The 17,721-nt window shown below is 42.4% G+C and overlaps 1 protein-coding gene across 3 annotated transcripts in view; it reads right to left on the reverse strand.

Annotated features, from left to right (window-relative positions):
* MCF2L2 (MCF.2 cell line derived transforming sequence-like 2) overlaps positions 1-17,721 on the reverse strand; it is a 274,274-nt gene that overhangs the window by 90,379 nt on the left and 166,174 nt on the right. For all 3 annotated transcript variants that reach the window (XM_036926717.2, XM_036926715.2, XM_036926718.2), the window contains one exon: positions 1,767-1,852. In XM_036926717.2, the coding sequence (XP_036782612.2) occupies positions 1,767-1,852 (86 nt within the window). The remainder of the gene's footprint in view (positions 1-1,766; positions 1,853-17,721) is intronic.

Consider the following 17,721-nt stretch of genomic DNA (forward strand, 5'->3'; position numbering starts at 1 on the left):
ACCTGCAATCCAACCCTAACTGTGCTCTTCAGTTAAATATCTTCTCCTGCCCTCCCCCAAAACATGTACTTAATCATATATATTTTTGTGCTACCTACTGTTAACATGTGTTTTTAAATACAAGTTCTGAAGGTAGGAACTGTGCATGGTGCTACCACATTAGTTTATTTTATTTGAAAAAAATGATTTAATAATGTTATTCTTGGAAACCATCCAAATATGAATAAAGAGTAATTATTCAGAGCCCTTAATGGACACTATCTGGTATAACATTTTACCTATACTACTTAAAAGTTTATAATTTATTCAACAAAATCGGAATGCTTACTATATGCTATGCATATTGTACCTATCAGCTCTAGCCCCAACAGATTTGTATTAGTTATTCATAAAAACTCAAATACATAAATTCAAACATGAGTAAGGAAATACAGATTAAACTGTTGCAGCAAAGATTAGTGATCTTCAGGTATTTATTCAAAGCTGGCAGTAGAACAAAAATTAGTCTTACAGCTTCTATTTTGTACTAACTCCATTAGCTAATTTTGCCATTTCTTCAAAGTTCTTTTGCAAGAAACACTAAGATATTTGTTTTCATTAAATGCTGTAACTTTTTTTCTTTGTATTTTTCATAAGTATGATTTAATGGTGTACTGTACTGTAAATTAATATAATTCATCAACAAACTTGAAGGACCTATTTAGCTAAGATTTTTATTATAAAGGGAAAATCACAATTACAAAAATAGGTATGGGTCATAGTAACAGAAAAGTCCCTGAAGATTCACTGTCATTTAAGGAAAACAACAGAACACATCGCCAAACAGTGCTTTTCAGAGACAACCCGATTAAACACTTTCAGACATGCTGAGTTGGGCCATTCACTGTAACTCAAAGATATATTTCAGTCAGTAAGAGCCACTGTTTCCTTGAGCAAATATTAAAGTAAAATAATATAAAGTAGTCTAATTAAGCCAATATGGCTTTAAGAACCAATGGGCAAGTTCTTAAAAGATTTTTGTTCATCCATCCTATAGGCCCTCTTTGTGGAGGCTTACTAAAAGCTAAACATTATGATAGTCCCCAAGGATAAAAGCTGCCCTTAAATCAGTAAGTCAAATGGTGTGGATATAAACAATGTGACCTGTGCCATAAGAGACTTAATGATGGGGATTCTGAGTATAAAGATGTTAGTTTTTAATGAATTTCCCACATGTGTTTGGTCTTTGCTGCCCTAATTTAGGCTTTCTGAACTGCAGAGAATTCCCCTGCATACAAACACCTTCCTGTAGGCCAAAAATAGCATTAAATTTGTATAAACTGTGTTTTGGGGGGAACCTATTGCCTTTAAATGCTTTTAAACCAATAATTCAATGTCAACATTAGTTTACATTTTCTATTTTCTTGATAATACATTTTTTTAAACATTGAGTCTTCTTGGGAACTTGGTTTATAAGACATTTTCAGCTCTTGCTTGTTACATTTATAAGGTTCATGAGTTTTGTTCTCAGTTACATAGATGAAGGTTAGTATATAGAATAAATAGGTGAGTTTATCTGAGAAAGGTTATAAGCAAATATTTTTTTTTTCTGTAGGCCGGGTGAGAGGTACAGGCCGGGTGAGAGGTGCAGCTTGTGGTTGGAAGCCCTGCTCTACCACTTGCCAGCTCTGAGTTAAGTGATGAGATTTAAAACAGAGGATCCCCTACCCTCCTCTCCCACCCCCCAGAGGTTAAAATGACTTCTACAAAGGGATCTGTGATCTTACCTGCGGGAGGAAAGATTTTCAGGACTGTCAAGCTGCTTCAGCTCAGGGGTCTCCCCATCGTGGTGGCTTTCAAGTATTTTTTCATTCTGAAATGAAAGAAATTTTGGTAAAACAGTCTGTCTTCTTTTGGGAGAGGTAGACTCTTACTCTATATTTTTCTTTCCCCTAATTTCTTTGTGTTTGTTTTAAATTTTTTAGATGAGCATCATCCAGTTTCTCATCTTTTTCTTTCTTGGGTTTCCCCCAACCACTCTGTGGATCTGTTACAGTTTGCTCTTCAAGCATCCTTTAGGAACATCAAAAACTCATTCCCAAAAGCAGGTATTTTTCCTTAATAATGAAGGGATATTAACATTGTACTTCTTCCCCTTTCCTGTTGATTAACAAAAAAGTTTGAGGTAACAAGGGGCAGTAAAGAGGTCATTTGACTCAACAGCTCCGTGTGTGTGTGTGTGTGTGTGTGTGTGTGTGTGTGTAAGGAATCAAGGTCAGGAGAAGTTGCAACCTACGTGTGTGTGTGTGTGTGTGTGTGTGTGTGTGTGTGTGTGTGTGTGTGTGTGTGTAAGGAATCAAGGTCAGGAGAAGTTGCAACCTGCCAAGGCCAGAAAAAGAGCTGGAGGCAGAGATGGGATAAGCCCCATGTCCACTTTCACAGGCTGGTAATCACAAGTCTATTCTATCACACTGCTTCCGGAAACAGCTGATTCTGTAGGCCGGGTGAGAGGTGCAGGCTGAAAACCAGCTTGTGGTTGGAAACCCTGCTCTACCACTTGCCAGCTCTGAGACCTTGGGCAAGCTCACTGAACCTCCCTGCCTCTACTTAGAACATAGACCCCATGGTACTATTCACCACATAGGGCTGGGTTTTTTTTCAGAGTATGGTACTACTAGGCATTTAACTCTCAAAAAGAGGCAAGGCTCCTACTCGCTTTGCTTTAAAAAAAAAACCTAATTTTAACAAAGAAGCACATCATATAACATATTGATAGCACTGTGAGTATCTTAAAGGTATTAATAATATATGAAATAATTAATTAGCTAGCATCTGAGTTCTTCTTGTTTGCCAGATTCTGTATAAATGAGTTAACTTGACATTCTCACAAAAGGGAGTAAAGACTTAGAAAGGACTTCTTGCAAAAGTATTGTGCAGGGAAATTTAATGAATGATCATGAAAATTCCTTGTAAATTAGAGCTGGAAGTTGAAGGATGAGCTTTCCTCAGACTAAGGAAAAGATGAGAAGTCTCCTTGGAAAATAGGTGAGAGTGACAAGCTATTCAGCTAGTTATTGACATTGCAAGAACAGAGTTCTTTCTGTGGGTTAATAGAAAGCAGTCAAGGTAAGGTTTTGTTTTTTTTAATTATTATTATCCACAATGCCAGCCACAGAGAGAGCAATTCAAAACTTTTCAGTGATGAAAGAAAATCAAATATATTTTATCTTTTTTGTAGATGTCTTCCCAAATCTGGCATCATATCCAGAAAGCAAACTAACAAATCAAGGAGTATTTGGGATACTAGTTTTGCTAATTCAGCTCTAAAATACAAGGGCAATCTTACAAGTTCATATTTTTTTCTTTTAAAATAGGTAAGAATCTGCCTTTTTTAGTTCCCTCTATTACATATGTTTGACCAGAGACTAGAATATATTTTTCATTTCAGTAAATATGCATAAGTAAATACCAGCTTCTGGATTAACAGCAGTCTAGTTATTTTCACCACACTACCATACCTCTTTCTTCACCTTTTCTATATAATGTTGAACTAATTACTATGGCAGTAAATGTTGCACTGCATGCAGTGGGTAAACTCCAATATTTCTAGAATCTCTCACCTGGCCTTAGTCCATCTCCATATCAATAGGTAATTACAAGGGGGAGCAAGGGCATATCTGGACTGGAGAGGTTGGTTAGGGTCCCTTTTTGCAGCTGGGTCACGAGAGACACAGGCGAGCAGAAGTGGACGGCTGTTTGTAAGCAATAATGGGTTTCTCCAACTTTATTTCTCCCTCTGACTGATTTTGTTTTCAAAGGTATTTTTCCCCAGACTGGGAAAATATTTTCACCCCAGAGTTACATCTGGTGGTAGTTGGCAGGACCTCTGAACCCGAAATCTATCCTCATGGGTGCAACCCTTGGGTGGGCTGCCCCTAGAGATGGTGGGGAGATGCCCAGAAGCTCCCCTGTGGATGGTGGGGAGGTCCCAGTAGCTGCAGCAGTGGAGGGTGCGGCTTTATTCGGGAGCCCCCTATCTGTGGGGCTTCCTCTTGAGGAGCCCCTAGTGGGGAACTGGTCTAGGGTAAAGCACCTCCAAAATTGAGGAAGGGTGGAGACACCGGTAGCTGTGGAATTAGCTCTCTGTGAGATAGAATACTGCTTAAAGGCCTTGAGTGGCCATGTAGCAGCTGGGATTGTGGGATGTTTGTTTCTCAAGATAGTGGAAAGGGTGATCAAGAAAAGAGACACACTTCAGCGTTGCTTGGAGGAGCTGGGCGATGACCTATGGGATGCCCTTAAGAAAGAGAGACAGTTATTGAGAAGACAGGTAACACTCCTGGAAGATATGTTAGCAGCAGTGAGGGAGGAGACATCAGGAGGATCAGCACTGCAGGAGGCTGTTGGGAGGGGGAGAAAGGAGCAGGGCCTTCAGCCCTGGAGATGGTAGAGGAGATGTCAGAAGAGGATGAGGGAGTGGGGCCAAGGGCCTATCTATTGCCAAAGCTATGGCCTGAGACACCAGTCTCTCCTGTATTAAAGTCCTGCCCCATTGTAATTAAGAAAATAAAAACGCAACAACCAGGGGCTCCTCAGAGGGAGGAGCTGCCCCCTCCCTAGGTTGGGAAACATTCCATGCTCTGCCCCTATACCCAGGATGAGCTGGTGGACATGAGCATCTGGTGTCGGCAGAAGCTGTCATAACATCTGCCCACGTGGCTTTTGTGTCTCTGGGATATGGAGCTGGAAAACATTGTTATGTTGGGTTCTGAAATGAGCAGACTGGCTTCCCAGATGACTCACCCTTCCCTCTGGCAGTGGTTGCAAAGTGCCTGTCACCCCTGAGGGAACTGGGTGCTTCTGGATTGGCTGACAGCAGCTATAAGGGCAGTGTGACCTAAGCAGGGTGATTATACCATACTTACTCACCAGCTGGAAAACATAAGCAGAGCTCCAGCAGGTGTTACAGGAGTTAGGTATGAAAAATATAATCTATAATATGGACCCCCAGGGCCCCGTGAGGAGCTGTTCACCACAGGAATGAGAAATCTGGTGCTCCATAAGCTCCCCCATTTCACCTTGGTGACTTTTGCTCCCCACCTAGGGCAACCCACAAGTGAGGCTACTCGTACTTTAGCAGATCTGGGGGAGGTTGAAACAATAAGGGCACGGAAGAAAGTATGGGCTACAACTGAAAGGAGAGGTGCAAAGGGCCCTGTGAAGGTCTTGAGGACACAGATGTGGGTTGATAATGATAAAGGCAGAGGTAGTGAAATACAAACTTGATTGGCAGCTCAATAGGATCTTCTCTAAGAACAGTGGCACCAATTAAAGCCAGAATAGCAGTTCCAGCCGCTGAGGTCCAGGACACAGAAACTGGAGGCAAAGCCTCAGGTCTGGCCTGTGTCCCTGCAAGACTTCCTGGTACTCAGGGTCCGCTTGGGCCCTCACCCCCACAGATTTGACTGAGGGGCAGGTCAAGGCCCCCACCTTGGGGGAAATGTTGGGGACTGAAGGCCACAAGTAGAATTAGCAATTCATTGGTCCCCTGTGAATGTACAATGTGTCCTGGCTCTGGTGGACACAGGAGCTGAGTGTTCTCTGATTTATGACAACCCTGAGCATTTTCCCAGGACCCCTGCTGTGATAGATGGCTATGGGGGTAAGACAATTAGAGTGAAGAAAGCCCAAATCCCATTGGAGATAGGGCATTTACCCCCAAAAGGAGTATACTGTGTATATTTCTCCATCCCGGAATATATTTTGGGGGTAGATATCCTGCAGGGCTGGTGGTTACAGACTGAGGGGATGTGTGGTAAAGGCAGTTCTGAGGGGACATGCTTAGCACCTGCCAATAGCTCTGAATGTACCTCAGTGAGTGACAAATACTAAAGAGTATAAGTTGCCTGGGGGACACAAAGAAATTGGGGAAACTCTATAGGAGTTAGAGAAGGTGGGCATTTTAAAGCCCACTCATAAAACTTTTAATTCCCCGGTGTGGCCAGTGAAAAGCTGGACAGTTCTTGGTATATGACTGTGGACTTCAGGGAATTGAATAAAGTCACACCCCCTTTGCGTGCTACTGTCCCCTCTATAGCAGCCCTTATGGACACCCTCAGTCATGAACTAGGGAGTATAATTATGTTGTGGACCTTGCTAATGCTTTCTTCTCTATTGCCATAGCACAGGAAAGTCAGGAACAGTTCACCTTCACATGGGAAGGTCGGCAGTGGACATTCACTGTCCTTCCAGAGGGACACCTCCACAGCCCCACCATCTGTCATGGACTTGTAGCCCAGGACTTGGCCAAAACATGGAGGAAACCACAAACAGTATGGCTGTATCACTACACTGATGATATCATGCTCATGTCTGATTCTCTTGCAGATTTAGAAGAGGCAGTTCCTAGACTGCTTCAACATCTACAGGAAAAAGGATGGGCCGTGAAAAGCACTAAGGTTCAGGGACCGGTTTGTCTGTGAAATTCTTGGGGGTTGTCTGGTCAGGTAAAACTAAAGTTAATCCTGAAGCAGTCACAGACAAGGTCCAGGCTTTCCCTACCCTTACCACTGTAGCAGTCTTACAAGAATTTTTGGGTCTTTTGGGCTACTGGAAAGTGTATCCCACACTTGGTGGGTTACTGGAAAGTATTTATCCCACACTTGGCATAAATTCTGAAGCCCTTAAACTGGTTAGTATGAAGGGGTATCAGGTAGGACTGGGATGAAACATGTGCATCTGCTTTTACTGATGCTAAGTGAGCAGTCAAGGCCATACAGGAATGGAAGATGTAATGAAAGTTCATGTAATGCAAGATGGTTATGGATGGGGTCTTTGGCAGTAGTTTGAATGGACATGCCAACCTATTGGATTCTGGTCACAACTATGGAAAGAGCAGAGGTCCAGTACACCTTGATAGAGAAGCAACTGGCTGCTGTGTACCATGCCTTGCTGGCTACGGAGCCCATCACCGAAACAGCTCCAACTGAGGTAATACCCACATATCCCATTGTGGGGTGGGTGCAAGACTGGACCCAAAGGCCACAGAGTGGTGGGGCACAGATGCCTACAACTGGCCAAATTGGGGGTATATTTACAGCAGTGTAGTGCCCTCTCTACTAGCCCCTTAAGTGGAAAACTCCAAAGCTTATTGGGACCAGTGACATATACCAGTGGAAAATAGGAAGAACTTGCTTTTGAGCCATTTGTAGCTGAGAGTTCTCTTCAGGAGGGAAAAGCCCCTGTACCTGAAGGTGCTTGGTATACAGATGGCTCCAGTCATGGGCAGCCCCTGAGGTGGAGGGCTGTGGCTTTCCATCCTAAGACTGAGACAATATGGATGGAAGATGGAGGGAGAAGAACAGCCAATGGGTTGAGTTGTGGGCAGTATGGCTTGTGATCACCCAGGAGCCCTCCCCTATTGTCTGCATTGACAGCTGGGCCATCTATTGGGGCTTGACCCTCTGGCTACTGACATGGTACCATGCCAACTGGATGATTGGTCACTGGCCCCTCTGGGGGCAGGAGTTGTGGCAAGACCTATGGGCCTCTGGTCAGACTAAGACAGTTACTGTATGTCATGTGACTGGCCATTTGCCTTTGGCATCCCCATAGAATGATGAAGCAGACACATTGGCCCAGGTGTGCTGGCTAGAAGGGAAGCCTGCCTCTGATGTAGCCCAATGGTTACATCAGCGTTTGTTGTACATGGGGCAAAAGATAATGTGAGCTATAGCTCGTTGGTGGGGCTTGCCATTGACCTTTGAAGAAGTCAGCAGAGCTTGGAAGGAGTGCCTTTTGTGCTCTAAAAGAGACTTACACCAAATCCTGCAGCAACATGAGACAATAGTAAAGGTGCTGATACCCCTTGTCAGGTGGCAGCTAGACTACATTGGGCCTCTGCCCATATCAAAAGGATATCGGTATGCCATGACTTGTGTGGACATGGCTACTGGACTACTGGTTGCTTTTCCTGCACATCATGCAGATCAGCAAACCACCAAGAGGGACCTAGAGCGTGTCTTTGCAGCCTATGGCTGGCCACAGGTGACTGAGAGCGATCAAGACACCTACTTTATTGGACAAAAATGGATGCAGCAATTAGGAATAAAGTGGAAGTTTTATTTACCATATAACCCTACTGGGGCAGGCATGATAGAGAGGTACAAGGGTTTGTTGAAATCTGGCCTAAAGTCAGACACAAATAGTCTACGTGGCTGGTCAGTTTGCTTATGGACAGTGCTACGGCGTTTGAATGAGAAGCCCTGAGAAGGAGCCTTGAGCCCTGTGGAGATGCTAACACGCATATTGCTGCCTCTCCTATACAACTACATGTGCAAACCAAAGAGGAGTTATTGAAGCCAGGATATGACCATTAGAGCAACATCCTGCTGCCAGCTCCTACTGCACTAAACCCTGGAGACACTGTTGAGTGGACGTGGCCCTGGACATTTCAACACATGGGCCAGTGATGGCTGTCCCTTCTGGCACCTTGGAGAAAAGGCCTGGAAGCTGGCCTCATGTGTATACCTAGAATAACAGCAGAATGAGCCCTAAAGATCACGGTAGAGTACCCAAAACGTCCAGGAGGTAAGAGCATCTTACGGGGAAGTTTTGTTTTATCTTTATGGCCAGTGCATGTACCTCCCATAGCCCTATATATTGACCCATCTGTAATTCCCACAGGAAGCAGGGTGAAAGTCTGGTATAGTAGACCTGGACGAGATCCCATTCCTGCCACTGTCTTATCATTCTCTTGCATGTATCCTACCTGATGGACAAGATTTGCCTATGCTGGTGTCATTAAAACATGTATCTTATCGCCCTTAAGGTTATTTTCTTCTATAGTCCCTGTGCCTGAACTCACCCCCAGCTGCAGCTGCCACATGATAACTGCTCTGAACTCTCTACTTGTTCAGCTTCTGGCTTCCTGTGGAAATGGTGAGCTATGGACTTAATCTGCATAGGACTTTGAACCTAGCTGAATCCTCCAGCTTGAGGATTATCATGATTTTATTGTTGTTGTTATACTATGTTATTACTCTGGTTACAGTGCTCCAAGTTTTCTTACACAGGGGCCATTGCGATTGATGAGAAGTAGATTGTGATATGAGATTTCTGGATGTGTGAGCTATGGGTAAAATTGCAATATTTCCAGAATCTCTCGCCTGGCCTTAGTGCATCTCCAAATCAATAGGTATTTCCAAGGGCTGGAAACAAGTAGTCCCTCTTTATAACCATAGGTAATTACAAGGGGCAGCAGGGCATATCTGGACTGGAGAGGTTGGGTGGGGGTCCCTTTTTGCAGCTGGGTTGTGAGAGAGACATGGTTGAGCAGAAGTGGATGACTGCTTGTAAGCAATAAACAGGTTTCTCCGACTTTATTTCTCCCTTTGACTGGTTTCAGTTTCAAAGGTATTTTGCCCTGCAAAATGATCACTGGACTGGGAAAATAATTTCCCCCTGGAGTTACACATGCCCTTCTAATTCATCCTCTGGGACATTACTGTATCTGAAACACCCACTGGACTTTGAGCTCCACCCTTATTTACCTTTGGATCCCCAACACAGGACTTTCATAAAGAGTGACTGCTGTTATTAACAAAACTTCCTCTTACTGTAAAACTTGCTACTGTTTATAAAATGAATTGTGCTCTTTCCAACTCTACTTATCTATTGTTAATGTCATGGATTGTAGAGTCTCTTACTTCATGACAATCTAGTGATGGGAAAATAACAATGACTAAAGGTATAGGTATGGACTTGGTCATTTTTTACAATAAGTGATGACGTCCATCTAATTTACAGACTTTATCATGCATGAGATGTCCTCATGGGCATGCTAAAAAGCCTGGGCATGGACTTGGTTGTGTCAGTCCATGTTCCTGTGACCACATGTCAGACAGCTGGTGTTAGTGTAGACAGAGAGTCCTCTGCCAATTAAGTTTGATGGAATATAGCACTAGTACTTTCAAGGATGTGATGGGAAGGATACACAGCAGCTCTGGGGACTACTTTAATAAGAACCTGCAGTGAGGTAGTTAACCATATATACCAAAATTTTGCTAAGGTTTAAATAAATTAAGTTGTGTTCTTAGTGCAGTGACTTTCAATGTCTGACCAGAATCCATAAGAAAAATACTTACATCATAACACACCCACACATATCATGATTTATAATAAGAACACTTGGTCTTTGTCCTGTTTCTGGCAGAGAACTCCTAAAACCTTTGTACCTTCCTAAGTGATAAGAGTAATAAAGCCATCTTAATATTTGTAACAAACCCCTTTCAGTCACCCCTGAGTTTATGTTAATGAGGTGGCTTTTGGACCACACCTCCAGATGGAGGCTGGTTGCCAGGGGAAACCAACCCTGTAGGTAGAGGGCTGGAATTTCAGTCATCACCACCACTTACAGGGAGGGGAGAGAGGCTAGAGATTGAGTTCAGTCACCAACAGCCAGTGATTTAATCAATCCTGCAAATGTAATAAAACCTCCATAAGAACCCCCAAAGAGGGCTTCCGGGTTGGGGAACATATGGGGATTCAGGGAGAGTGGCTTGCTCAGAGAGCATGAAGCACCATGCCCTTCTCATGTATCTCAACCTATGTCTCTCTTACATCCGGCTGTTCCTAAATTACATGTTTTTATAGTAAAATGGTAACCCAGTGGGTAAAATGTTTCTCTGAGTTCTTTGAGCTGAGCCAGCAAAGTAATCAAACCCAAGGAGGGGGTTATGGGAACCTCTGATCTATAGACAGTAAGTCAGACGCACCAGCCTGGATAAAATTGCAGTATTTCCAGGATCTCTCTCCTGGCCTTAGTGCATCTCCATATTAATAGGTGTTTCCAAGGGGTGGAGAGAAGAAGTCCATCTCCATATCAATTGGTAATTACAAGGGCCAACACGGAGAGGTTGTGTGGGGCCTCTTCTGCAGCTGGGCTGCAAATCACAAGAGCAGAAGCAGACTGCTCTTAAGAAATAAAAGGATTTCTCCCACTTTATTTCTCCCTTTGATTGATTTGTTTCAAAGGTATTTTGGTCCGGGATATTCCCCCCGGAGTTACAACCAGTGACAACCTGGGCTTGAGATTGTTATCTGAAGGGGCAGGGGGACAGTCCTGTAGGATTGAACACTTAACCTGTGGTATCTGTGCTCTCTCCATGTAGACAGTGTCAGAACTGAGTTAATGGCTTGGTGGTGTTGGGGAAAGAAACTCATATAAAAGAGATATACAAGTGATGTGATACACTCTATTTTGAAATTATGAATTAATTAAACTAATTAATTATCATTCTGTTCTTTATATTCCTTTTTAAATGCTGGGTTCAGTTGTGATACACTCTATTTTGAAATTATGAATTAATTAAACTAATTAACTAATTATCATTCTGTTCTTTATACCCCTTTTTAAATGCTGGGTCCATTGTGACCTGTAATTTGAAAACCTCTAGAGAGTGAAAAGAATACAAAGTTAGGTGTGAGAGGCAGACCTGGGTAGGAATACTGGCTTACTTTTTAAAAGTGGCCTTGGGCAAAACTTCTCCACATGTTAGTTGTCTATCTGTAAAATAGGGCTGTTTACATCTACATTGGAGGGTTGTTATGGTGATTAGAGATAATGAATTAAAATGCTTAGTACAAAGATTCAATAAATGGCATTTATGGCTGGCTCTTTAACATGTACTTTGTGGGGATTAAAATAGGAAATGTATGTGAAGCCCCAGCACACTGACCTTCAGTAATTGCTGGGCAATTTCTACCTATTCCTGTGCAGTATAGAGCCGATATTTCTCAACAGCTGGGAGATGTTGGCCAAATCACTTAATCTCCCAAAGCGCCCATTTTTTTCTGTGTAAAAAGAGGGAGATTGTGTGATTTGGCTATGAAATGTCCCTCTGTTTATAATATAAAATACCAACACAGGTGCTGTTTCTTCTGATTTTGAGATGACAGCTAAACTGTAGCTAGAGTACTTTTGGGAAACATTTAAATTAAGCTTCCTGAAAACACTAAGAGGAAAGCAGCATATTCGAATAAATGCTTGCTTATTTCAAATATAGGTCATTTTATTCAAATAATGGACCAAGAAAACTGAGCACAGACCAACCCACCAAGTGTTCTATATTTCATTGTTAGGGATTCCTTACAAGCCTCACTGAATTATAAAATGACACTCTCTTAAAACAGAGCAACAAACTTCTTGTGAAATCATATCCTGTTTCCCTTCAGTAACCTTGACTTGGAGTTGCCCCTAGGGTATCCCAAAGCCGGGATTTTCTCAGCCAACTGGTACTTTAAAAGGGAAACAACCCACAAACAACCCTATGGGGAGGCTAATCAAGTGGAAAAGCCCCTCCCCCTTTATGTTCACTGTATTCTGAAATAAAAGGGTGGCAGCGAAGGCAGGCAGTCTGGCAAATGCTCTGGGCTCAATGTCACTACTCATACGCCCATCTCCACCCCAGCCTCTCCCCGTTTCAAAGTGACACCAACTCACATACAGGTTCTCTAGAAGCGTCTCAAATTTAAGGTCCTGTGTCTTCTCAACAAACATATAATCTAATTGTTTTGTTTCCCCTTTATTTTGAAGAAAGACATATTTCAAAATTGAGAAAACAGGCTAAGTGCCTGGCTTGAAGGAATTCTGTGAAAAATCTTTAATTTTCCTGAAGAATATATCCTTTTAAAAATATCAGCTTTTTAAAAGTACCTACATTTTTTAAAGTACCAGTAGCTAATTTTCAATTGATTATTAAAATATCTTTTTCTTCCCCAAAGGACAGATAGCAACTTGGGCTACTTGGGAAGCAATTTCAGTTCTACGTCTTTCAAAGTGATGGTTATCTGGTAATTTAAAGTGAAAGTACTATTTATTATGTTATCACATTTCTTAAAAACAGAAGTTACTGGATCTCATTCTGAGAAAAGGAAAGGCAGACAAGGGGCTGAAGCACCCTCTTCCATTTCAAGTATGAGGAGAGATCATTACAAAAATCGTTTAAGGTTAAGCATTTTCTGGGTATTGTAAATTAATTATGAAAACCCAATATAATTGAAGAGGTATGATAAGAATCACTAAAAAATTGTAGAATGGTGAGGTGTAGGGAAGGATGGTGGAAAGAAAGGAAAGAAAACCTCTATTCACCTCCAGCCTCCGTCCAGGGTGCTCTTAGAGATAGAGTCCCAGAGTGAAGAACATCAGCCGTGGGACGTGTGACTCTGCCTTCCCCCTTCTGCGCCTGGAACTGCTGGAGAAAAGGGGGAAGCCCTCTTTTTTTTGAGATTCAGTGGGTTCTGCTGTGGAGAACAGTAGGAAGGACTTTTGAAAAACAGTAACCATTTAAAGAATCTGTTCTGGAAAGCAGTCCTAGCTGCTTGCTCTGGCCTGTTGGCTCCATCTCATTAACTCTTCCCAGCACAGCTTTCCTACTCTTTGTTGACATTGTCTGAAGAAGCTATTGCCTAAAGATTCCTCTGGATGACAGGGCAGTCCCTTTTAAAATGACAAGTATTTCCAGGAGGGTTAAGGCGCTGTCATTCACACATCATCCATGCATTGTTGTAAACTAGCTTGTTCAGATATTGTCCACATCATCTGCATTGAGTGGGGGCTTCCAAGAGGGAAGGGAGGGTAGAGGAAGTTTTTAGCACATTTTATAGACTGAAGCCATTTGGAGGAGAAGGGCAGGCTTGAGGAGACAGCATGAGAGGTCCTGAAACTTTGTGGAAATCGGAAATGACTAGAGAAAGACAGAGGAATGGGTCCCAAATGTAAACTTTGCCTATTTCAAATAATTTCCAGGGTTGCTTTTATCTAACATTTTGACTTTCCCAGCTAGTATTGTTAGTAATTCATTCGATGATCTTACCAGCAAAACTGTTTTTTATAGGCTGGACTAATATTCTAAACAGTATTTATTTTCTGTTTATGGGGGAAACGTCTTCTCAAAAAACTGCAGCCTTGTTTTAAAAATGACTTTCAAGTCTGTTGTTCTGTTTAAAATATCACAGAGTGAGAAACACTTCACAAGAAATTTCTCTCTCATTCCCAATCCAAGAAAAATGGGATTGAAGTGTGCCAAGGACACTGAAAAGAAGTTGTCCATAAATTCCTGAATTTTTCTCAGGGATGTTTTGATTTTGTATTGATTTTAACCTCAATGCATAAATGTCGATGTAACTTCATTTTTATATGTATGTAAATCTTAACTCATTACCAAAATAAAAAGTTTGAAAAGTGCTCAATTAGACCAATCTTTGGGCCCTAATCTAGCTCACAAGTAATTGCCTCATAACCTCAAGGCTATTGGTTGACTCTCCTTGGTGTAGGGAGGGCTACAGCCTCTGAGACAGAGTCAGCCCAGCTAACAGAAACAGAGGGTATGGGTTGCTCTTAAAGATCTTTAAAACTCTAAAAACGCTGGACTCCACCTTCATAAGTCCTCAGTTTCTACTGTTCCTCCTGAGTGCTCTATGTTGGTCAATAAATTCACCTAATGAGATATCCAAGATGGAAATCTCAAAGGTATCTTCAATACCTTCCTTCCCTCCCTATTAAATCCCTCCCCTGTCTTCTCTGCCTTGATCTACTCCTTCACTCATCAGACTTTCTCTAACAACCTAGTGTATTCCAGGCACTGAGGAAAACTTCTGGATTAATGGGTAAGAGCTCTGCCCATCTCCCTTTTGCCACTGCCATAAGTAGACTCTCAATACTGCAGTCTCACCTAGACTGTGGCAAGTGCTGGCAGCTGGTCAGCCTGCCTACCTTCATCCAATCTATTCTTCATTGTCATATCAGAGTTCGCTAATATATAGGGGCCCTCCTTCACAAGAACCCTCGACTAGAGCCTACAGCAACCTGTTTTTATTCTACCTTCTTAGCCTTCTTGAGCCATTCCCAGAATAGCCTATGCCCTTTCAGGCCTCCAAGACTTCATACCCTTCCTCACCGTGGGATGCCCTTCATCTTATCTGCCTTCCAAAGTTACATTTATTCTAAAAAGTTCAAATGCCACCTCCTTTGTAAAAACATCCCCAATATATTTGTTATGAACTGCTCCCTCTTCTGCCCTCTAACACATTATATTCCTTTTATTGGAGGTATGTCATCCTGCTTCATATTATAAATTATTGGAAATATGTTTTTTCCCCCATGAAACTTGTAAGTTTCCTGAGTTTAGAATTATTTTCATACGACTTACAGAGATTGCTTTGACTATATTAAATTGATCTGAGTTAGTTGCCCAAATTGTACCTATCAAATATATCAGTCATGTCGATATTTTATTGGTCAAAGAACAAAGCCAACCATGGTCTTACTGTTATTCTGTCTTTTTTCTGATGTAGCTCCCTCAGTGAATGAAAATACACTGTCACAGATGAATACAATCACACCTTCACTCCCCTGAATTTTGGACTCCATATTACCTCGGAGGTCCTTATCCACCTTAATGAGTTCTCCTTCATCCCCAGTCCTCATGGCCATCCAAAGATGCTCTAGGCCAGTGGGACCAAAAGTGTGCTCCTTGTAACAGCACCTGCACTCTAGTCACCAAATCAAAAATTTTTAATTTAAAATTCAGAGCCCTATCCCAGACCTCCTGAATCAGACTCTCTGAGGGTGGAGTGTGAGAATCTACATTATTCTTAAGCTTCTCAGGGCTGCAATACATAGGAAACCTTGAGACTCTTCATTCTAGAAATTTTTCAGAGAGCTTGGTCAGGGGCTGCCTCAAGGATTTGGTATATTCTCTGAATCTCTTATTTGCTCTAAGAATGATTAGACTTCAAACATCATAGAAAGTGAGCACTGAAATGGCTTATAGTTCATTCAGTTCTCTTGTGGAGAATCAGAAAGGTAAACAGAGCTTTTGGGATTTAAAGGAATAAGAAAGCAAGGAACTGGATTTGGCCCTGGTCTGTTACCATTTGGTAAAAAGGTACTTTTTCACAATTAGAAGAAGCTATTCAACTTAAGACCTGAATCTGACCTTCCTTCAGCTTCTTTTCATCTTTTACACAGAACATAATGCCTATTAACATAGGATTAAATGGGAAACTAAAACATTTCTAAGAACCTGCTATATGTCAGTAATTGTGCTAGGTGCTTTCCATATATTTCTCATTTTATCAACCACCTGTGATGTTACTTTATTTATCCCCATTTTGCAGAAGAGGAAATTTAGAATATGAGACATCAAGTAAACTACTAGTTGGGTAGATTAAGTAAGTAATCAGGTAGATGGGTTACGTAAGATAAGTAAACTGCTAGATTAAGTAAACTGCCAGTTTCAAATTCCAGTTCTACCATTTCCTAGTTGTGTGACTCTTAGGAAAAGTCACTAAACTTCCTAGATCTCAGCAGCATCACTGGGCAGACAAGGAAACATCACCTTCCTCACAAGGAACCGAGGATTCACGGTGAGATCAGGTACACAGAGCACCCAGCACCATGTCAGGCCCTCAGTCAGTGTTAGTGACTCTTCCCTCACCTCTCTGTTCCCCACCAGGTGTGGGTTCTTTTGTTTTTAATTTTTACAGAAGAGCCTGTTTGCTCAGAAGCTTGAAAAGGCCTCTGCTACTTTAAACCACTCTGGCAGGTGTCTGGGAACAGCTCACAGCCAGTGAGCTCACATTCAGGAAAAAAGTCAGCAGCCTTTGGCTCCTCACCAGCTCCAAAGGGGCCACGATCTGGGCCGCCCAGGGAAAGCAGCCCCCATGAGTCAGGCTTCCAGCTTCCAGATGGTGACATGACAACGGGAAGTAGCCACATCACTACTGCCAGCACCGCGGAGGCTTCCCCAGGTGGTCAGCGAGCCCCGAGCATGGCAGCAGACAGCCCCAGACGGCTGCCTGGGAGCCTCGGCCACCTAGCCGACTTTAGCGCGCCAAATTCCTGCCAACAGGCACAGGGATCACCCGGCTGGAGATGAGGGAACACCTTTTTTGGGCATGAATTCTCTGATGACGATAAAATCATATTATATTGTTGCAGGTACTAAGTATCAGTGACTCTAGCAGGAGTCATGAGGGATTTCAGTTAATAGCTTTTTTTGCCCATGTGAGCACTTATTCTTGAGGGCAAGGAGGGGCACTTATCACAGAGTTATGATTTGCTCTCCAAGACTGGCTATGGTTTCATTTCATCCTTGAGTTCTAGGCCTGCGGTCAAAAGGATGTCAGAATTGTCATCCAGAGTCAGATACATGGTCTGTTCATCCTGGTTATCGGTCTTGGACAGTGGCCACAAAATGCAAGTAGCAAAGATTATTTTTGATGATAGTCAACCTCCTTGACCCCCTTTAATAACCCATGGACTGCACAGACATGAGTTTAAATCTTTTTTTTCTACCCTGCCTTTTTCTTACTAGTTTCATACATATTTTGGAATGAGGATTTCCCTCATTTCACTACCTTGAGCAACACAATGTATTATTGGTCCTAAATTGATTTCTAAGTCTAGGATTTGGGGATTGAGTGTACAAATCCTCTTTCTTCCTACTCATGTGGTTCAAGACTGTATGGCTTCTGCTCACACTTCTTGTGGCCTCGGTCTTTAGAAGCAGAAGTCTGACCAGCCTCTGTTTGCCACTCTGAGCAAGTCTGGCAGCCTGTTCCTACCTGCTTCCTCCACCACCTTGACTGTTAATGTACATGTTGTTGTGGGAAAAGCCCTTTATTAAATACACAAACAAAGCAACAGTAATGAAAAACAACAACAAAAGCCCAGAAGGA

This window comes from Manis pentadactyla, chromosome 1 (genome assembly GCF_030020395.1).
Source record: "Manis pentadactyla isolate mManPen7 chromosome 1, mManPen7.hap1, whole genome shotgun sequence".
Taxonomy (NCBI): domain Eukaryota; kingdom Metazoa; phylum Chordata; class Mammalia; order Pholidota; family Manidae; genus Manis; species Manis pentadactyla.